Source organism: Cyprinus carpio, chromosome A8 (genome assembly GCF_018340385.1).
Source record: "Cyprinus carpio isolate SPL01 chromosome A8, ASM1834038v1, whole genome shotgun sequence".
Classification (NCBI taxonomy): Eukaryota; Metazoa; Chordata; class Actinopteri; order Cypriniformes; family Cyprinidae; genus Cyprinus; species Cyprinus carpio.
In genome coordinates, this window is record NC_056579.1 from 12,224,426 (window position 1) to 12,248,133 (window position 23,708).

General features: G+C 35.7%; 1 protein-coding gene across 1 annotated transcript; it reads right to left on the reverse strand.

The window, feature by feature from the left end:
- Positions 1-746: 746 nt before the first annotated feature.
- Positions 747-23,099, reverse strand: LOC109094483 (potassium voltage-gated channel subfamily C member 1-like). Its single transcript, XM_042762250.1, has 4 exons — positions 21,807-23,099; positions 4,871-5,810; positions 4,204-4,398; positions 747-1,365 (listed from the first exon to the last, which is right to left on the reverse strand). Exons 1-4 carry the CDS (start codon positions 22,422-22,424, stop codon positions 1,298-1,300), a joined length of 1,821 nt encoding a protein of 606 aa, XP_042618184.1. The 5' UTR covers positions 22,425-23,099; the 3' UTR covers positions 747-1,297.
- Between the last annotated feature and the right edge of the window lie 609 nt (positions 23,100-23,708).

Genomic DNA, 23,708 nt, shown 5'->3' on the forward strand with positions numbered 1-23,708 from the left:
ACATTTTCTGTGCTGCACTGGAACTCTGTTGTTATGGAACATAAGGCAACTATGGCAGAAAACAAACTGGAAAAAAGTCTCACACATAAATTGTGTGTGTGTGTGTGTGTGTGTGTGTGTGTGTGTGCAAACATGATTGACATCTCAATAATATGTGCCTCTCTTAACCACAAAATATGTTTGTTTGTTTTTTTTACTATTATAATTCATATTATTAGTAGTATTATAAGACAGTAGGCACAACTTGGAAAGGTTAGACAGCATGTACTTGCAAAAGAAGTTTAGATTACAAACAGCTAACAATCCAGAACAAAGTTTTCTGAGTTTGGTCCCATCTCAACCAGTGATGTTATGATTATTAATGGCTGATGATTTTAAATGCTGGGCTTCATGTAGTTTGGTTAGAGAAAACAATGGTTGGGAAAGCACGCAGCTGCCACTGTGCTGCTTAATAAAGCTGCTTTGTGGATTTTTTATAAGAAAAACTGAAACTTTATATATTTCCTTTTGATATTTTGAATTATAATACTTTTGGAAACTGTTCTTGAAGATCCTTGTTCAGCAGTTCTTGTACAGTGATAAATGAGCCATTCTTAGAGTCGTGTTAGCTGGCCTGTGATCTCTGAAATGATACTGTACAGACACAGACCGCTTTCTGCTTTTGTCCAAATAAAGACAAGCTGAGAATCCTAGGGGGAGAAATGCTTTATAGATCTTAATGTGCACTGCTGTTCAAAAGCTTGGGGTCAGGTTTTTTTTTTTTTTTTTTGGTAAGAAATTAATACTTTTATTCTTCAAGGGCACATTTCATTGAAAGTTACTGTAAAGACACTGTATAATGTTAGATATATGAGATAAGGTAATGTATCTTAAGTTTTGTAATGTATGTAAGTTTTTTAAATTGTATTATTTCATTTTTTTTTACTGTATTTTTTTTTTTATCAAATAAAGGCCAATTTGATGAGGAAAACATATTTCCTTAATGAAATAGGAAGTTGGAGAAGGACATATTGAAGGGTTTGTCCTTTTAAAAAGTCTCTAAAATAATATTAACTTAAACTAGCATTTAAATAACTTCAAAATTATCCTCTTTTGATGTAATGTGGAAAAGTACAGTAACGTTACATTTTGACCAAAAGTATCATTTGCTCTATCATGCAAATACATGCCTGGCAGCTTGAAAATGGACAGATGTACATGATGATTTGACTAGAAACCTTCCATATTCTTGACTGAGAAAGACGATGCATGATCGATGAGAAGATGAGCATCCCAGACGAGTGACCCACTCGTCTCATCAGGTCAGGGTAGTAACTTCTGCTTGAGTGTAGTTTGCTGGGGATGTGAGCGCATCTTTACAGCTCTCTGAAACAAAGACCCAGAGAGAGAAAAGAAGTTGAACCAAACTTAAGTAAAATGCCAAACTGAAGAGCATTAGTAAATTAATGGAAGCAAATGTCCTTTAAGACTTTAAATACATTTGATTTTGTAACAAAACACTTAATACTGACTTAAATTATTTTAAATAAGTCTGCTTTTTATGTCATTTTGCGTACCTCGTTGAAAGAATATTTAGACATTTTTACCGGAAAACACAACAAAACTTGGGTTACCTAAAATTATTTAATTGTATCTGAGAATTTAAGATTTTATATAATTTTTTTTTTTAAATTGTGAAATTTAAAGACAAGTAGATACACAAAATGGCATTGTATTGTATTATACTATAAAATGTGATTGTATTTTATTAAAAGCAGAGGAAAAATATCCTCTTACTAAAGTTCATCTCTGAGCCTGACACATGTTACAATGACATGTACAGTAGTGGGATTTGGATCACTCGATCAAGCAAAACCTTAGACAACAGCACTGCAGATTTATGTATTACTGTCTATAGAGAAAGATCCCTGCCTATTAAAACAAGAAGACTTCTGGCCTTCAGAGGCCCTCCAGTGAACCCAGAGACTGGGGAAGCCATGGGGTCTGCCCATGCTGCTAACGGAAACCTATTAGATGCAATTAAGTTGCCTTTCGGGATCAGAAGCAGATCCATCACTCACTTCAGTACTGCTGTAGAAGATGCTTTTCAGTGCTGGATGACTGGCTCGCCAAATAATTACACACAAATCAAGAAAGATGTCAGCTTGAAAAAGGCTGCGCTGTATGAGAGAAGACAGAAGCCAAGGAGACTCTGTCTTTACTGAAAAAAATCATGTTTTTTTTTTTTCAGTAAAAATACCTAAACGTGATTAAATCAAGATAAATGCATTTAGCACAGTTGTATAAGACATTAAGACAATATAAATTGAATTAAGTTTCTTTTTACCAATGGGGAAAAAACTACAAAAATGTTATTTTATATAAATATTACCATACATATAATATATTTAAAATATTTAGATTCAATATTGATTATTTCATTTTTTAATATTATTAATTTGATTTCTTTAAGTCTTTCTTTCCCTTCCTTTATCGTATGTGTTTGACAGGTACTACATTATATGTTTTTACACAGCAAATAAACAAACATACAAACAGAAGAATAGCCAAGAGCTTCTGATCTACAGATCATTTGTACATATATATTTTTAACATCAGCGATGACATTTCCAAGGATGGCGCATCTTCACTATGTCTGGTGAGGGAATTATTGCCTGTAATCACCGACTGTTTTCTGACAGGACCACAGCTGCTGTCGCTCTGCCCTTCAATGATTCCCAGAGTGCATCGCTCTCCACATCAGCGAGGAAAATTGCACGGCTTTTCACACAAATGAGAAATCACCCGTCACAGAATGTCTGAAGGGCTCAGATGACCTCTATTTGAATCTTCCAAGAATAGAGGGAAATCAAAACAAACATGCATGCAAACTGGTATAATTAAAATTCCAAATTCCAAAAAAAAAAAAGCAAATTGTCACAATTCCCAGTTGCAACAAATGCTGCAATCCCAAGTTTTTCCAGTGCAATGTTCTGTTACGGTTTTCAGATGATGATTCCCATCTCTTCAGTCTTGCTTCAGCACCAGGTGCTAATAAGCTCCTGTTTTAAATTAGCACTGAGAAAAAGACTCCTTCTCCTTCAAATGGAGACTGGGGCTTCTAGGATGTAAAAGGTGGAATGTTTACTTAAGCAGCTGGTTATCAAGCGATTATCTCCAGAAATAGACTGCCAGCAACCTGTCAGAGCTTCTGGGAATTGGGGGCCAAGGCGCAAGTCATTCAGGCTGAGATAAAGTCTGACTTGACAGCAGCCAGTAATGAAGGATGTTGGGTTTGCCGTATGCTTTGTCTGTCGTGATGCTTTCTTGTTTTGTGTGGTGTTATCATCTTATTTCTCTCAGTTTTAAAAAGGTCAGCTACAGAATGACATGCCTGACAAAAAAAAACATTGATTTTACTGTGCTCCAGATTACTTTGTTCTGATTTGTCAATCGAGGCATTTTGCAAATATTTTTTATAATGACTCTTAAACTGTACAACTGAATGATTTCCTGTATAGCTTTGATAGTTTCATGTTCCTTATTGCAATCTACAGGCTCTTGTTTTTCATATAATAAAATAATATTGAAGTAAATCAATATTTCATATCCATTTATTTGGAAAGAACCCAGATAATAAGCAGGATAAAGTACAGTAGGCTGATCATTTTTTGCAAGATAAATCAAATAAATGACACAAGACCTAATTACTGATTATTTTGCTATATATATATATATATACAGTGTCTCTTTATAATTACGTAGACTGTAACGCCCTGCCATTGTCTAATTTGTCCCGACACAGTTTCATAGCAAACCAAAACTTTTTTCAATTCTCATAATAACATATATCTCTAATGCTGTTTTTACTTTTTACTTTAGCAAAGGTTGACAATTGAATAAAAAATGTTAATAACTTTTTTTATAAAACTTATTATTATTATTAGTTAATTATAAAAGGTACAAGGCAGTTTTAATGCAGTTTAATTTGGACACTGAAAATGAGTTGGAGCACTTTTCTTTCAACTCTCAAACCACACCAAATGAATGTTTTTAACTTTAAAATGGGGAAGGGGAGGTGGCATAGGAAGCAACATATATATTTGGCAACAAAATGGATTTTAATATAAAAAAATAAAATATATATTTTTAAATTCCATAATTTATCAGTGATATTTACCCTAATAGACAGGACAAACTCTATAGTCACCAGTTCCTGTTTACCTGTGTGGATGGTGGGTTCAGCTCCACAAGAAAAGTCTCCAGAATTTAGCAGGAAGCAAGTTGCCTCTTTCACGGTCTTGTCTCTGTTGTGTGAGCATCGGAGCGTCCACCTCTCACCCGGAGAGTGCGGCAGGGTCAGAGTGCAGCTCTCCTCTTCAGAAAGAGTTACCTTAGCATCACCATTCTGCTTTGAATCTGACAACAAGACAAAAGTCAAAAACATGGATGTCATGTCAATATTAATGACAATTAATTTGCAGTGAATATATAAGAATTAGCATAAACCTTTGTTAGATTGATGTTTAAAACAAGAAAAAAAGTTTGCCATCAGAGAAAATTTATTCAAGATATATTTTCTGAAAACAATTTCAGTATCAATTTTAATTTTGCTTTTGAACTGATCTGAATCTTGTTTAATTTGATTAATATATGATCCATTTTAACATATTTAATGTAATTACTGTAATGTTCCCAAAGTTTATTCCCAGTATAATGCTCTCTTAAGGATTTCATTATAGCTTACATTTAGCTAGCATTTTAGGAGAAAATAAAATTAAAATGGGCCATATATCGCAAGGGTCTTTAGCCTCATTGTATCAAACAATTTATTATTCATCCCATTGTTGTCTCAGAATACACTATTGTCACTGAAATCCTGATGCTCTACCTGAGCGGTTTCTTCCAAGGTTCTCCTCAGCGGCGAGGGGGCATGTGTCACTCTGTGTGCTGTTCCTTGGTGAGTTGCTTTCAGACTTCCCAAATGAGGAGTTTGTCACCACTTGTGGGTTTGGGTTGTGCTTCTTCTTCTTCTTGGGCAACTTCTGCTTGGCCATAGCCAGCGAGTAGTACATCCCAAAATTGTTTACAATAATGGGCACTGGCATGGCGATGGTAAGCACACCAGCTAACGCGCATAACGCACCGACCATCATGCCCAGCCATGTCTTAGGGTACATGTCTCCATAACCTACTGTCGTCATGGTGATCACCGCCCACCAGAAGCCGATGGGAATGCTCTTGAAATGCGTGTGGTTGCAGCCGCTAGGGTCTTGGGGATCTGCGCTCATACGTTCTGCGTAGTAGATCATGGTGGCGAAGATGAGCACCCCGAGCGCAAGAAAGATAATGAGCAGACAGAACTCATTCACACTCGCCCTCAAGGTGTGGCCGAGGACCCTGAGTCCCACAAAGTGTCGAGTGAGCTTAAAGATCCGTAGGATGCGCACAAAACGGACCACACGCAGAAAGCCCAGGACGTCCTTGGCAGCATCGGATTTGACGCCACTCAAACTCATCTCCAGATAGTAGGGTAGGATGGCAACAAAGTCAATGATGTTTAGCTGGTTCTTGATGAAGAGAAGCTTGTTCGGGCAACATATGACGCGGACCAGGAACTCAAAGGTAAACCACACCACGCAGATTCCCTCCACCAACGTGAGCACTGGTTTGGGCTCCATCTCCATCTTCTGGATGACGGGGGTCATGGTGGTGTTGTTTTCAGTATTTGTAGATGTGACATTGCGAAGTTCATTGAAGACCTCATGAGTCTCCAGGCAGAAGTTAGTGATGGACACCAGGATGAAAAACAGGGAGACAAAGGCAATTACCTGAAAGATAAGACCAGAAATTAAACACATCTCAATAAACAAATCCCTAAATGGGGTCATGAACTGCATTGTTTAATTATTTCAAAATGTTTCTTGAGGTTCACTTATAATGTTAGTATGATTTTACCTAAAAATATGAGCATAATTTAGAAATAAAGGGACATAATTTAGAATTTTGTACCCTGATTTTAGCCCTCTGATTTGAACACTCTGTTTGAAGGGGCGTGTCTGCTTGAGACGTCAATGTAAATGCCCACTGCTATGATTGGGTAACATTTTGCATATATAATAAGTATTAAAGAAGTACGTGGAGCTCTCTTAGTACATTTTTACTATTATAGCTGTTGAGATTAACTAATCATAAAAAGTGTTGATTATAGCATTATATTTAAATCTACTCCTGTCACATGAAAGGTTGTAGCGATGAGCATTGTAGCCGATGACAGACTGTTGAGTGCATGTATGCAGTGATCTCATCATCGAACCTTGAATTTTGTACTCTTGCGAATACTTTCATCATAACTAACTATGCAAACATGATGCAAATAAGAGAATTCATGGTGCAGTGTAGACTGCATCAATGATTATAAACTGCGATTGATAGCTCCAGCTATTATAAAGGGGGCATTCTTCGATTTTAACTTTAATACAATTTAATCACAATTTAAATAACAGATTATTTTCACACGACTAAGAGAAGCAATGTGTAGTTGACCATTTAGTCACTGGCTTGATTTACTGACACAAAGAACATCTGACTGTACATGAATCATTATACAGTATATCAGAAACTGCTGATCACAGATTAGGCATTACAGTGAACACGGTTACTTACAGTACATGTTGTAGTACTACTGTTGGATCCATACCTTACAGTAAAAGTCAATTAGCAAAGCATGCACGGAAACTGTGATTGATTTATCAAAGAATCCTTCTGAAGGTAATGTTTTTTTTAGTCCAGTGATCCTGTATTGCTCTTGTCTCCTTCTCATTTTGCTAATGTGTCAGTGGGCGGGTCAATGATGTGATGATGTAGAAGCAGGCGTTGATCTGATTCTGCAGAAGCTGACTTTTGTCACAGTATGACGTCATAATGTGACAAGACTCTATTTAGCTTCACACTGTATAGCAAAAACTTAAGTGAATTAAATAAAACCATTAAACTATGTTAAGGTAACTGTAAGAGAATATCACTGCTCTGATATTTGCAGTTATAGCTTTTCAAATAAAACAACATGCAGCATATGTATCATTAATGGATCATCTTCAATCTAATCAGAGGCTCTCCTCAGCATAATGGCAACCCCCAAATCTCCAACAAAACAAAACCCCCTTTAAATCCCAACATAACAGAGCAATAAACACTAACAGATCACCCGCTATATTATTCTTATGCAAAAACACCTTTTATAACACATAATTTCAACACAAAACTCTATCACACCGCCCATCGTTATCTGTTGTCTACTTCCTTGTTAACATACAGTATTATCTCAAAATTTACAACAAATGGAGGCCATTTCTTGTTCCTTCGTTAACAGCAAACAATTAAATTAGTTTAAATGATCTAACAATGATGCCATGCAGAGAACATGTGGACTAAGTGGCAAATCTTGTAAACAGAATCATTAATAATATTGTTTTCTTTAAGTAACTGAAAGAGAAAGGATGTATGTGAAGATGTAGATAAAGGATAAGACCAGCAAAGCAACTGGTGGGGTGGGGGGTGGGGGGTAACCATGACAACCATGTCACACCAGCACAGCACAGTTGGAGACTTGTTGTCATGCTGAGGGAGATACAAACCCATGGGGGCCATGATAGCGCTCCCAGAGCGATGTAATCAATTTTATTTATGTTTACACACATCCTAACAGGAGCAGTAAACTGTAAATGAAGACTGTGACTGAATCACTTTTAACCATTTTTACAATTCATTGATCTACAGTATTACTGCAGGCTGGCAATTCAAGATTTGGCGGGCTTAATAAACCATCACAGAGCTTTAAGAGCAGGAGAAGAACCCTGTGCATTTGTGGCGGACAGGTGCATTTGTGCAAAGGATAGCAGTGGTTCCGTGACTATATGGACCCATCTCAGATCCAATATAGTGAACTTCTTGTTGTTTTCGGGATTAAAACGAGCAAATTTCCTTTACTCTACGTAAAATAGCATATCTGTGCATATCCTCTTAGATAACAGTAGGATTATGCAATGACAACACTACATACAGCAACCCAGGCTCACTAGTTAAACATGGTTACTAGGGCTGGGTAAAAATACTGATTTCTGTATTGAATCAAATCGAAATTGGAACTGAATCGCAAGCTTGTGATGGATAATCGAATTGAATTGTGAAAGCCCAGCCCTAATGGTTACAGAGGGTTAATGTGACATTTTGCAAAATGATATTTCAGTGCTTCTTGCACATTTCGTGACACTTTCAAAGTCAAATGTCTGGTGAGTGGCGTTAAAGGGTAAATGCTTTTTCTTGTTTTTGAAAGTTACAACCTATACTAAAACCTACCCTAAACCTAACTGCAGTGTTACAAGCACTTGTGAGATGAAAACATATTGGCTGAAGCAACCATGCCATTTTAGCCTTCGCTCAAGTCTTTGAGCTCATTTATCATGACTATGCAAAAGTGTCATGTCATAACACAGTATTGTGTAAGGCATGAAAATAAGTCTATTAATCGATTATCTGCCTCTGCAACCATAATGTGTGTGAAAAGTAGGGTTGTGACGTGAGGAAATTTTCGACGTGACAACACTAAGTTCGGGTGGAGTTTGTTGAGGGTTTTCCCTCTTTTCCTGTTTTTAAATAGCTTATAAATGCACATGTGCATTTTATTAACTTTCAAATTAGAGTCAATTGTTTGAATGGACAACGACCAAACTCGCTTATCACACAGTTTAAATAAAGTAAAAAATATTAAAGTTTAAATTGAGTAAAATATTGCCAAACAGCTAGGTGTTTTTGCATTTTGTCTCACGTCTAACGTAACACCGTCAACACCAACTACTGCAGCAAGCCTAGTGAAAAGGAATAAATGTTGTCAATGACTTACTGCCACTAATGGTCATTTTAGCTGGAAACTGCACTGGATTTTACTATACACAGTAAGTAGTTTTGCAAAAATGTAGGTTTAATAGAGACATTATTAAAATTTTCAATGAGCCTAGATTGACACACAATGCACTTGTGCAAATAAATAGAGAACCCAGTATGACCTTTAATAAAAGATAGCAATGGGAACTGTGAACTGTTTCAGCAGCCCATAATTTCACCCTTGATTAAAGTGGTGTATTGAGTACTTTAATCAGCTTCAATCAATAGCAAAGTGGTCACAACAGGGAAAGAGCCCTCTGATTCAAACCAGCAACAATTTCACTCCTATTCAGAAACATAAATATTTTTTTCAGCAGCTGAAATGCAAATGTGGTAATTCACTTAGGATTTACTGATGTTGAGCCTAAAGATGGGTTCTGTGTTTAATTTGTATTACTTTTGCAGCTAAAACTAAAATTTGATATTTGTTTGGGGACATAATTTCAGTTATACAATTAGAGTCAATATTTTAGTTATAGACAGAAAAGTTTTATATTCACCACAAATCAATGGATCTGCAGCCTTCTCTAAATTAAGGTCCATTCACAAAAAGACTGGTGACTGTATGAATATAATGATAAATATAACTACACCCGTTTACACTGTTTATTAAAAAATAATTCTGAAATGCTGTTCATCTGTCATTATTGTTATAGCTGTACACTACTACTGTATTCCCACTGAATTATAACAACTATTAAAACTCCTTATGTCCATAATTCTGAGCAAACACCAATTTTCATTAATGTGTTGTTCCGTAGGAAGGGACTCTTAGCTAAATATATTTGTGTTCTGATGAGGAAATGGGAAAATAATTGAGTCAAGCTGCTCTTGCACCCCGCAGAGTGCTATTGTTACAACATTAACGAAACCTTTCAAAGTGCTGAATACAAACAGTTTAAGTGGAGTTGTAAATTGCTGGACAGATGGGTCATTATGCACATTTATCCAGCACTATATCACATGACAGAACACACATTATAAAGACAAAAGTTCAACAGTTTATTGAGACAAATTCATTAAAGGGGTCATATGATACAATTACAATTTTTTCTTTTTTTACCAGCTCTTGGTGCATAAAGAAGATCTGTAAAGTTGCAAAGACAAAAGTCTCAAATCCAAAGAGATATTCTTTATAAAAGTTAAGAGTCAAAAATGGCTTGCACCCTGGGCGAGACCCCCTTCGAAAACACACTTAAGAGAATCCAGTTATTTAACTATTGCAATTACAACAGGAAACATACTTATTAAGGTGCACAATCTCCACCTCCAACATTGCCAAAAAACGATGAACACAATTCTGCACAAAATATGACAGTATAAGTTATCAGAACTTAAATAAATATACACTATATACATAAATGTGCCAAAAATGTTTAGAATCAGATTTATAAAAAATGTAACAAGAGCAGAGAGTTTTTTTAAATTTAGTTTTTATTTCTCATGTCATCACATTTCTTAGAGCATAAGAAACAAATGGTAAAAAAACATTTTTGAAAAATGATATTTTATTCATATGTTATGCTATGTCCTCTGTAGTGGACACTAGGACTCAGTTGTTTAAAAAATAAAATGACATGAAATTATATGTATAGGCAAAAACAATGGGATTTTTTTTCAATCACCAATAACTTTTTGGGTTTCAGGATTTTTTTTTACCAAAATTTGTATAAAGATGATTCTCAACTATGTTATGAAAGATATAATGTAATGAATTGACACACCATTTTACTTTATGCAATATGTGGGTAAAATGGCCATAAATTAATATTCCCATTCAATGCAATGTATCTATACACTGTATCTAATTTGCATATTAATGTGTTCTTGGAGCAACATTTAATGAAAAAATGAAGTGTAATAATTGGAGTAATAACTGGCAACATTTTAATAATATTATCTAATATTTCATAGGAATATTGATGTATAATTTATTTCCGTATTCACTTGTTGTGTCTCCCAAAATGCCTGATAAACATGATTTAAGTCCTGATGTCCTCTACAGTGGACATGTATGAAATCAATGCCCTGTTCTGTAACAGAAAGTCATTTTTTGATTTGAAAGTAGTTTTGTTGCATAGCACAATATTATGGTGAATCTGTCCCCCACGCCGTGCCGTGCTGCGCCGCGCCCCGCTCCCCTTTCCCCTTCTCACACAGCTTCTGTGCACAACACCTTCTCAGCAAGCAGGGGCGCCAATTTGCCAATTCCCCACACAGTGAAATGATAGATAATAGAAAACTACTTCAGATTTTTTTTTTTTAACTGCTTGTTCCCCCCCGAAAAACACAGAATAAGTCATTATAATCAGTAATTATGTCCCCACTGGATGCATCAAATGCCTTGTTTGTAATGGGTTTTATTGGTTTTGTCTCGGTGTGCCAGGAGACAGCAGCACAATATGTTAAGGGGTGTAACATTTCCATCACACGCGGTATTCAGCCAATCACAACGCCCTGGATAGCTGGCCAATCAGCGTGCACCTCGCTTTTCAGAACGATAAGCTTTGTAAAAATCGACACATTTAAGAAAGGCGGGGGATAGAGGAGAAACAATAATGTACATTATGTGGAAAATAGAAGCTGAGGTCTTGTTTTTATGCAGTAACAGTGGTAAGTGAAGACTGGTTATGAACCAGTTGCTACATTGTGCTTAAAATGTAGTAACATGGATGCCAGATGGCTGTTAGTTTAGTATTAACATAAAACATAAAAATAACAATGATTGTAATGTGGGATCTACTATCTACTACTGTTTTGATGTGGAAATCACTATTTTTGTTGAGTGATTCACTGAAATCAATCTGGCAGTATTACTTTTTTTATTATTACTATAACAGCTACTGAAATCTTCAGGGTACATCATGAAAAATGGAAAGGCGACAGCTGAAATGTTCATGCTTTTTAATGGTACACCCTTTCACAAACACATTTACACATCCAGATGTTTTTCATTTACGAGTATTCGTATATTGTTCAAAAGTTTGAGTTTGATTTTTTTTTTTATATATTAAAGAATGTATTGTTTTTGTGTGTGTGTGTGTGTGTGTGTGTGTGTGTTATTTATTCCTGTGACGGTAAAGCTGAATTTTTAGCAGTCATTACTCTAGTCTTCAGTGTCACATTGTGTTTGATAGATTGTTTTATTTTGATTATTTGGTGCATAAGAAACATTTCTTAATATAATCAAAGTTGAAAACAGTTGTCTTTATATAGAAAAATCCATTAAAATCTTTGCTGCCAATTTTGTTCAATATAACTAACCTAAACTGTTGAACGTTTGAGTGTATGCGTGTATGTGTGAGAGAGAAAAATAGAAAAGAGTAGGGTTAAAGAAAGAGAATGTGTTGCTCTCATCTGTGAGCATTCATTTAGATCGTCTCCCATACCAGCTGTTCACTACAGCAGCCTTCAGCTCATTTAGCATTTAGTCACACCTCACAAAAACATTTACCCATAGTGCAGCTGTCACATTCCAGACCACCTGTATGAGCAAGCCCTATTGTTTCACCATTAAGTTTCCATGGAAAATAATTCAAGCCTCCCGTAACTGTCAAACAAGAAATAAACACTGCCAACATAAAGCAGGAAGACTCAAAATATAGAATACAGGATAAATATAAATCCCTGGCATTCAAGTCCTCAGGGGAGGTGTATAATGCTAGTTCCTGAACCATATAGAATAGCTGTTGTTTTGCCTAGGACTGTATAAATAATCACTTTCCATCACTTAATCTTCAACATCTTTTACAAAAACATGACACTGATTAACACCTGTTAAACAGTAGAGAATGGTGCAACTGTAGCAACACCAAGGTCAAGGGTTTGATTCTCATAGAATGCATTAAACACTTCAATGTATACAGTACCTTAAATGCAATATATGTTACTATGGATAAAAGTGTCTGCTAAATGTATATAAATGTAATTGTGTTGTTTGGTGAACATGGCGATAAATTTCACATATATTCTGCTAGGAGTAAAATTATTATTAATGTAATTTTTCACTTTGTCATAGATCTTATGTGTCATTCGTACTTCTACATATTCCAACTTGCCAGGTCTACATAAGAGCTCAACATAAGAAAGGTTTTTCAATGAATAAATATCTTTTAAAATACACTATAATACATATCAGAGTCTGCCAAGTGAACCATGACATTAGCTTCGACTGACAAGAACAATATTTCCTCCTTCCTTTATAATGTTTCTAAGCAGCATGCTGTAGGGAACGAAACCAATCGCATACACCAGGGATAAATTAAGTCACTATTATTTTGTCTGACATACTGTACAGTACAACTCAGAGTCCAGAGCCAGAAGCCCACGAGTTGTTGTGCCAAGCATTTCTCCAGAGAGACTGTCTTTTCTCTGCATGAACAACAGTGTTTGTGCATTTGATACATTTCACTCCACTGGCTTTTGTGTGTACATTTTACGAATGCTCATATCTGAGAGCAAAAACATTGGAAGACAAAAGTCAAGGCAGTTTTTAACAGCAAAGTGTCTCACAGCAGTAGCATTCAAGTGCAAAATGCACACGCTCGGGGTGAGATAAACCACGGACCACCAATGGAAGAAATATGGTGAGAAATTTAAATTGTGAATCGAAGTGTTCCGCGCTTGGCCTCCTTGACCTTGAGCTTTTATTTCTTCAGTGTATAAATGTCTGACACTGTGCAAGGTAATTGTGAAAACAATTCAGAAACAAAAAGCAATTAGTGTTTTTTTTTTTTTTTTTTTTTGTCACCTCTAGAATCTAAAAAAGTCTTGAACAATGTTACTAATTAAATTAAAATATAAATTCTCAAAAAAGCAATATGAAATCAATGTAACCTCATTTATTTTCTAAATACACAACTGTTCAAAAGTCTGGGGTCGGTATGAAGTGTTTCCAATATACGTCTCTTATGCAGTAAAAATACAGTAAAAACAATTATGTAAAATATTATTACAATTTAAAATACTTTTTTATTTTAAAAATGTAATTCATTTCTGGTATGTGGAATATGTTGATCTGAAAACATTTCATTTAAATATTTTTTTTCCAGTATTCTCTGATGAATAGAACATGCATAATTGTTTCAGGTAGAGACAAACAATAACAAGTACAGTAATGTAAACAGTATACACATATGTCTTTTGGGACATGTTTTGGTTTGTATCTTCACAAAACATTAGTAAACCATAGTAAATCACATATATTTGCTAAAGCTATAGAACATCTGCGATCCGATCGTGTCGTGATAATAATGATGCAGCAATTTTTTCAGCGTCATTTGAAAATTAATTGAATTTGGAAATTCTGTCAATAGAAACTGAATAGCAGGCATGGTGGGTAGATTTAGTGGCCTGGGACGATGAGTAAAAACCAATTCGAAACTGGTTTAATGCAGGAGCGCACTTGGAATGGATTGATCGCTATGTAATAAAATGTAATAACTTGCTAATTATTTTCCTTTTTCATCTGATGTCACCAACCCTTTTCTCATTTATTATCCAGTTTTACTCAGAAATACAACACATTAAATAAAATGGGTTGCAAACCTTAAGCCAATGTTAAATTTTAAAGTTACTCAAAATGATTGTTTTCATCTTTATTCTCCATTGTTAGAAATAATGAATAGTCATTTTTGTGGGCAAGTTGATATCTTATAAGTGTTTTTCTCAAACACAATCAGCGCAACATTGCAAAACACCACTGCAGTGAACGTGTCATGGCAGCAATGTGTGAGTATAGGTCTGTGAGCGAGTTTAGCCGACGAAGGATATCTACATTTTGGTTTATCTAAACACCAAATGGTTTACCCCACTTCTAAACAGACAAAGCCAACCTGTTCATACTCTGTTGCACAGAACTACTAAAGTGCTAGAGACATAAGTCCATTATTTAGACTGTCATTGTGTTCATATAAGGCTCAGACTGCAGACCAGTGCACAATGCATTCCTGGAACAACTTTTGCAGGTATACATTTGGTGTGCGTTTTATTAGAAAGATACGTACAGCAATTAATATGCACTTGAGTCTTCTGTTTAAACGTTCATAGCGTCTGTTTATATTTACAGCCTCTCTTATGAATTTTTTTTTTTTTATTGAACACACAAGATTACATAATTAAATTAAACAGGGTGTTCTTTAAATCCAGCACCTTCTAAAAACTGCAGTAACTTTTCAGTAAGCCACTGTTTAAAACCCATCCCACCTGTAAAGTTTCCATTTGCTTTATATCTATCTAATGTTTCTAATACTTATTCTAATACTCTCTGCATCCAAAGGCCAGAGGATGAATAAGTGATTGTACTGTACCTGTCATATATTAATCATTTTTAATGAAAAAATTGTGAATCTGGCAGGCTGCAGGCAGTCAGAAATTAACATAAAAATCATATGGATTAGATTCCTTAAATACAGTATTTGCATCTCCTTCTTTGTTAATTGTATTAAAGAAAATAAATCATAAAATAAAAAATGCTGAATATTTATCTGGTTTTAGACAGTTGAAGATGAGAAAATCAACAGATCATATATTATTCCCAATAAACCCATATCTTGAAAATCATTAACAATACAATTTTTAATAATACATCATTTTAGGCCAAATGCCTACTACATCAACAACAGTCAAGGCCAAAAAACTACACCTTTTCACTCTCACAGTGTGTGTGTGTGTGTGTGTGTGTGTGTGTGTGTGTGTGTGTGTGTGTGTGTGTGTGAGAGAGAGAGAGAGAGATAGATGTAAAATCAATCAAACCACAACAGAATAACTGTCAATGTGAGAAGCAAAAGCTCCAGTTGCACATATTTCATTCCTAGTAATTTCTCAAGTTCGAATCGAGAGCAATTCAGTCATATCTACTGTTTTATATTATTCAGAAAACAAAACAACTATTGCAATGATTCACATTTGGTTAGAGGCAATTGTTTATGCTTGTATACATTTAGATATTCGACAGGACAAGGCATGAATATTATGCAGTTGCATATTTTACATTATTCTTAACAGCAGACAAAATTTCATGTAAACAATAAGGTTCAAGTGCTTAGAAAAATAATAATAGACTTAAGTGTTGGATTTGCTATTCTATTAAATCAAAGAACACGTCTAAATACTTTTGCAAAGCCATGTGTAACTGCATTATGGCAGAGCAATATATACATAGGCCAACAAAATTCAAAATGATTTTGTTGGCAATATAAAATGTGATTTTTACATAATTTACTTAAAAATTAAAATGTTAAATCTACCTGGCTACAATGGCTGGTTGAAATGATAAAAAAATAAATAAATGGGCTGTTTAAGCCACTCCAGAACAAATACATTGAGTAATATATCACACAGGCAAAAGTGGTGTCATTCTCAAAAAATCAGCACAATTGTGATTTGTACAACAGTTTAAAAATTAGTTCACAGTGGAGTCTCTAAGAAACCCTCAAATGTCATGAAGATTCGATAGGGCTGCACAATTAATCAAAATAAAATCAAAAACACAATTAAGCTTAGTGCAATTATGAAATCTCAAAGGCTGTGACTTTTAAAGAATTAATATATATGCAGCATGTTTCATAGTGAAGAGCAGCATTGTGATCAAAGCACCTTGCATAAGTTTGCAGAAAATACTACTCCATTTTTGGAAATGCTTTGAGTTTAAACTTCTTTATTTCCTTAAGTGGAAAAATTAAGAAATTACTGTCATAAATTTTTATCATGATAATACAATTGTTTACAATAAGACCTTGGACCTTTCTAATGATTTATAGTTATAGCCCACTGCATGTTAACAGGTCACCCCACAGTTTTTTTGTAAATTAAATATTTTGTAAAATATAAATTAAATGTGTTATTACAGTTATATTTCTTATTTTGTTTAATATTTTTACTTATTTATATGAATAATAATCATATGAATTATTAGTAGTCATATTGACATATAAGCACTACATTTCTGGCCAAATTGTGCAGCCGTACAAACAAGCACAACAAACCTGATGTTCTTTGTCATTTTTTTTGTTCATTTGTTTTAAAAATGCATTTTAAATTGCAGTCACATTTTTAATCAGAAATATTGCAATTAGATTTTTCACCTAAATTGTGCTGCCTTAGTTTAATCAATAATTTCTCCAGAGCCCCTTTTAAATGCAAGAGCAGTTCTAAAGGCTTTTTAATAGCACACAACCATTCAAAATCATGCTAACAGAATTCCTACCACGACACACATCCAGACAGTGTCTGCCCTTGGTCAATTACCCAGTGAGTGATTAATTACCATGACGGTGAGAACGTAATGCTGTAATCGTGAGGTAGGGCCTACACATCACATGCGAACGCACACCAAACCAACAAAAACAATCAAGACATATCCAGCAAATTTCAACTGCTGTAGAACTTAAAGGGATAGTCCACCTTAACATGAAAGTTCTGTCATCATTTACTCACGCTCATGTCTTTCCAAACCTGTATGACTTTTTTCTATGTAACACAAAAATAGATATTTTGAAAAATGTTGTTAACTAAATAGTTTTGGTTGCCAGTGACTTTCATTGTAAGGACAAAAAATACAATTGTGCAGTCAGTGTAAACTAGGGATGTCATGATCTAGTAGTCAGTACTGATACCACCAAAACGATACTCAATACCCAAGTCCATACCATGGTATAAAAACAATAATACTTAAAAATAAACTCCTTTATTTAAACCTTTTAACATTACAAAAACATAACAGTAGTGGTGCTTGGCCTTCAAATAATAAATAAAATGAAACCGTTTAGCCTAGTGTTGTCACTGTAATCACATTTCAGTAGTTGGTACCAATACCACTACCAAATTCCACAGTTCTCTACCAATTTTGGTACCATAGTAAAAAATATTGTAAAGCTATTAATATAAATATAAGTAAATACATTAAAACAACCTTCAAATATTGTTCAATTATGTTTCTATTCTGATACATCAGATTGGTTTCCGTTCCGTCCGTTGCTATGGTTTTCACAATGTCAGACATTGCAATTTCAGATTCAGTCCCACATTTTAAAAGTCATCACTACTGAAACTTTGCAGTGTGTACTTACCATGAAAAATAAAACTTATTCAAATTATGAATGGGTTATACATAGAAAGTGAGCAAAGATTATAATTATATAATAATAATTATAATCAATGAGGCTAATTTCAGTTCAGTTCATCCGCAGCACAAGCTCACTGACTCAGTGAAAACTCAGAAAAAAAAGTTTGTCTATACCGCACAATGAATCTCTTATTTACATCGTGTTTATACTTTGTTGCTTAGAGCAAAACTTCGCGAGAGTACAGAGCTCAAGCTGAATGAACTCTGGCGATTCTGACTTACACGCCTCTGATTGGTCACTGCATTCACACGCTCAACAAACACATCTGTGACTGGCTACTGGAAACCTTTGATGCCCTTAACAGACACTCACACAAATATTGGAGCATTTGAAAGCGATTTGATACTCGGTACTACTGGTACTGTGGAAAGCCTGGTATCATTACGCTTTTAAAAGTTTCAGTCTCTTTCTATGTCTCGTCTGCCGTTTGGATCCTGTGATTAATAAAAGCCCTCATGTGATGAATAAAAGCCCAGATGGCTTTTCCTCCTTTCTAACTGTATTAGCTGGCGTGAGCAGCCATCAGTACATGGTTACATGATCCCTGCAGCCCATAATGCTCTCCAGGCAGAGATCATTCAGTGAGCCGACGAGTGGCAGGGTCCAAGAAGCCCAACCATTTGCTCCTTGTCATTTCTGAATGACTGGAATATAATGACATCTTGTTTGCTCTGAGAGGTTTATTTTTTAGAACAGCGGTTCTCAATTCCAGTCCTCGCGACCCCCTGCTCTGCACATTTGCTATGGCTCTCTTTGTTAACACACCTGATTCAGATAATCAGCTCGTTAGAAGTGAGCTCCGTGCATGAACTGTGTTCCCATTGACATCTTCCCTACACAGTGTTCATTGCTTCCTACTCCCACATGGACAAGTGTGACATCATATACCTCGGTAAATAAATACAATTTAAATTCACCTCTTGCACACTTCAATGCACTTTGAATGGAACATATACGTTCATTTTGGAATAATGGCGGAATATCCTGTGATGTCCACTTCACATGGCACTTATTCGAATAGAACAAACATCTTAAGCAATAAGAGAGACATACAAAATGTGCAGAGCAGGGGGTCGCGAGGACTGGAATTGAGAACCGCTGCTTTAGAAGCTGTACCTGTTCTGTTTCACTTCTTTGTTCCTGAATACTGGTTTTCTTTGATCCCCTTTTAGTCTGTCATGGCTTGTATGCTAAAAATCATCTAAATTAATTAGGAAAACAAACAGCTAGCTTAATAATAATGACGAAATTATGGACCTCATGGCAGTGGCTCAGCTGTGTGTAGATGTTAACAATCAAAGCAGCTCAGCTGTGACAAACACACTGCATATCAGAGAAACCTGATGTCTGTTTTGCACCCTGAAGAAAATGAGCACACTGATTGACAGCATTGTTTTTTTTAAGTGACCTCTGTGCCAAGCAACTAAAGCAATTTATCACCTCTAAATTTCTCTAAGGAAAGAAACTCAGTCAAAATAAAGGAGCCAAATGTCCAGGGTTCAATACTGCAACAGATTTAGCCCTACAATAAAAAGCTTTCACATTACCGATTTAAACAGCTCATTACAGAAGAGACTGTATGGTCTGCCAAGGGAGCTCTTACTTGTGATGTAATTACAGCTGAATCCAACCTTGAAAGTGTCTCGAAACACAGATATGAAAGATATGATTAGCTATAAAATGCATTGTCAAAATGGGTGTGATAACAAAATCCCTGGGTGAGTTTGAAATTAATACATTTATTTTATACTTTTGTTGTACTCTGTTTCAGCAAAAACACATTAAATTGATTAAAAGTGACAGTAAAGACAATTATTAACTGTATGTTACAAAATTTCAAATAAATGCTATTATTTTGAACTTTCTTGATTAGAGAATACTGAAAAAATGTGTCATGGTTTCCACAAACATAGTAGCAGCACAACTGTTTTCATGTTTATCATAATACAAACATTTCTTGAGCACAAAAACATATTAGAATGACTTCTGAATGATCATGTGATACTGAAGATTGTTGCAATGGCTGCTGACAATTTAGCTTTGTCATAACAGGAATAAATGACATTTCATCATATATAAAAATAGAAAGCAGTTGTTTTAAATTCTAATACTTCACAATACTACAGTGGTTACTGTATTTTGATTGAGTAAGTTCAGCACTGGTGAGCAATTCATGACTGTCTAATGTGAGAAAGCACAGAGCACATTATAAAACAAATAATTCAAACCAACCAGCTGAATGACTGTGAGTGGAGATAAAACACTTTATTTTAAAAGCATCATGGTAATACTTGCTGAGAGTCCATCCTGCCAATCATCACATCATCATTTGATGGACTTGAAACTGACATATAGACGTTTTAAAAGCACTATACTATGCCCTCTTATTTTCTCTTTTACACCTACAGATTGAATCTTGCCTAAAACTGAGCCTAAAACTCTAAAGATCACTCTGACACAGGCCTCAGTACACATCCTATGGTCTAGAGCTGGTTTATTCCAGTGCATTTATCTGCTAGTAAATCACCAACCTATAATAAAGGAGTCATTTAGACATATTTGAATGCTGCACAACTTTGAACACTTCTGATAAGTGGGCATATGGCACAGAATGAGTTTTAATTAAACATAAATCATTCTGTCTCTGAAGCATTACAGAAAGTTCTCTGAGTGACATTCATCCATCACAGCAAGAGAGGATTTCACACATCTGACATCAGAGTGTGACACAGTAACACTAGAGCAGGTGGCATCTGGGTGAGTGCATGTTTGAGTGTGAGGCAGGTGCACTTCAATAGACAGTTGGAGTTGATTGTTTCCACTAGTATACCACAGAGTAAGGATGATCTGAACATGACATTTATTCAAATCTAACTTACAGATCTAGAGTAAAGACTGAAAGCTCCAATGGCCATAACGCAACACCTGTTGGCATGCATCATTTGTTAGAAGTGTGTAACAAACTAAATACTGCAAGATGCAACTTTGTTTTTGTCAATAAAATTTAAATGTTTTCTAATTTATATGATCAGTTTATGGTTAATTCCATGAATATGGTACACTTTGGTGTCCCATTATTACTTTTTAAAACATTATTAATCACATTTCTCAGAACAAAAATACTACAAAAGCTGTCACCTTTTTAAAAGGTACAAATATATACCATGAACTTACTAAAATGTACACTTTAGGTAATATGTACCTTAAAGGTATACTTATATGCACCTTATAGGGGTAAATAAAGTAACTATTATCTAAAACAAAATTAATCTGTCAAATAGGTACACACTTAAAAATAAAGGTTCCAAAAGGAGGTTTTTGCAGCAATGCCATGTAGAAGAACCATTCTGGGCATCCCAAAAAACCTTTAGGTAAACAGTTCTTAAAATAACAGTTTTTTTTTTCTTAGCGTGAAAGAACATTTTTTTTAAAGAACTCTTCTTTAGAACATTCTTAGTAAGTACTTTAGAACATTCTAAATAATGCTTTTCCATTTAAAAGACCGTTTTGTGTAATGGAAAGGTTCTGTGGATGTTAAAGGTTCTTCATGGAACCACAGACACCAATAAAGAAACGTTACTTTTAAAACTGTAGTTTTAAAACCTGTCCAGCCTCAGAGGTCTTGACCTTTGCAACTGTATCCAATAATTTTTTTACATAATTTATGAATCTCCTCCTCTACCATTTGTTGAAAAAGACAACAAAATGTAAATGTCTTATTTCCCCCCCTAACGTGTAATGTGCATTCTAAACTCTTACCCGGGCTGCACGCGAAGAATATGGATCTTCAAAGAGCGCCCATATTTTTGGTTGCCAAACTTCACAGCATCCCCTGGAGCGGCCAGGGCTGTCCTCAATGCCGAAGCGTCTGGGCATGTCCTGGTCATCGTCCGCATCCTCCGGATCTGGCGGTTCGAAAATCTCAAGCGCCTCTTCTGCGTCCCTATGCTGGCGGTAGGTCATCCAGCAACAGGGCTCCACGTCCGTCTCATCGATGCCCCAAAATGCCAACTCCTCCTCGAACAGAGGGCCGCACACATCCGCCGGGCAGTGGAGCTTGCCAGTCCTATAGTAGTTCAGCACATAGCCGAATATGCTCGGGTGTCGGTCAAAAAAGAATTCGCCTGTGGTGGGAGTCTGTCCCGTGTTTGCGTTCGGATTCACCTGGTGGTCCGTGTCCGCGAGCCAGGCGAGCCTCGTGCCCGGTATGGTCCTAAGGGTGCTTCTGTAGGTTTCGTGGCGCGTGCCACCGACGTTGATGATGATTTTGTCCGAGTTTTCGCCTCTGGCCATCTCTTCCTTCAGACATGATTTGGAAGGAGGTTTGTTGCCTGACTTGCGCCCGCGGTACGACGAAACACACACCGAGCTAATCATAGATTTAGATAGAGAGACTTTTACCTGGTAACTCTTCTTGGCTTTCTAAACCTGCGCAGCTGTCGTCAGTTATGAATGTCGAACAACTGTAGAGAGTTTGCGCCGTCAACATGACCATCAGAGGCGCGAAGAACCACCTGTTAACGGAGAAACTTCTTGATTTTCAGTCTATGGGTGGATGCTTGGGTTGTTCCTCATTCTTGGGCACTTTGACACGATAGTAAACACCAAAACACGAGCAAACCGTCCGCGTATCACGAGCGAATTGAACGTGCACGCTTGGGCATTTCTCATTACATTTACAAAGAAAAACTTAGAGAGAAAAAAAATAGTTCAAATAAATGTCAAACTACTCTAAAATGACTCTCCATTTCATCTCTTTCAAAACTCATGTCACCTTGTCGTTGAATGAGTAAATCACACTCGGCTGTCGCGCGCATTATCCCTTAATCACAACGTGAGTTAAAAATAAAACCGCATGCGAAAACCGTATGCGATGTTAACTTTGATCGTACATCTCTATCAGGCCAAATCATCTGTTGCCGAAGGATGAGACGGTATCATCAGTTTGTTGGAAAAGATCTGTTGCATCTTGTGACAGTCGAGACATAGGAGGAGGAGGGTGATGATGATGATGCTCCAGCGCCTCAGTAACCCTTACAGCGCTGCATCATAAACGTGATTAGAAGGCTACAGGGGAAAGCTTCAGTTTTTCAGATTACGGACCCCTTTTCACGGTCTATGATAACGCATTTCGTAGTAATAAACATCGGAAATCGCAAGTTTATTTGTATTTAAATTATATTTATTGTGCATTTGTTACACTATATTTTATGCTTTACTATTCTGGCGTAAAATATAATAAATAAATAAAAATACTTAACATTGCTGCTAATATATTGTTATGTCTCTATAACCTGACAGCCTTGTAATCAGTCTGTCAGCTCTATATTTCTATCGTTTCCAAACTCAGAAATGTGAAAGGGTCCACTGAGTCAAAATTCCACGTCCAACCAAGAGAGTCCAATCAAGTGCAGGAGAATTGGATAAGTACAAGGGCAATTAAAAAAAAAAAAAAATTATTTAAGTATAAATATTAATATATACATTATATAGAAAAACATGTTATATGTTATAAATGTTTTTCAACAATTAAAGACTTAAATATAAAGCATCTGATGGTTTACATTTGAGGTAAATTTGTCTTACAACGTCACCTAGTGTACAAGTGAAGTAGAGCAGGTTTAACATCGTGGATTTTCTACCTTGCCCTATTCTAATAGA

Excerpts from the sequence above, each read along its gene's own strand:
- LOC109094483 (XM_042762250.1), bottom strand. The coding sequence starts at position 22,424 with ATGATTAGCTCGGTGTGTGTTTCGTCGTACCGCGGGCGCAAGTCAGGC. Across the intron at positions 5,811-21,806 it reads ATTCTTCGCGTGCAGCCCGG|GTAATTGCCTTTGTCTCCCT; the intron begins GTAAGAGTTTAG and ends CTTATCTTTCAG. Across the intron at positions 1,366-4,203 it reads TGAACCCACCATCCACACAG|AGAGCTGTAAAGATGCGCTC; the intron begins GTAAACAGGAAC and ends TCTTTGTTTCAG.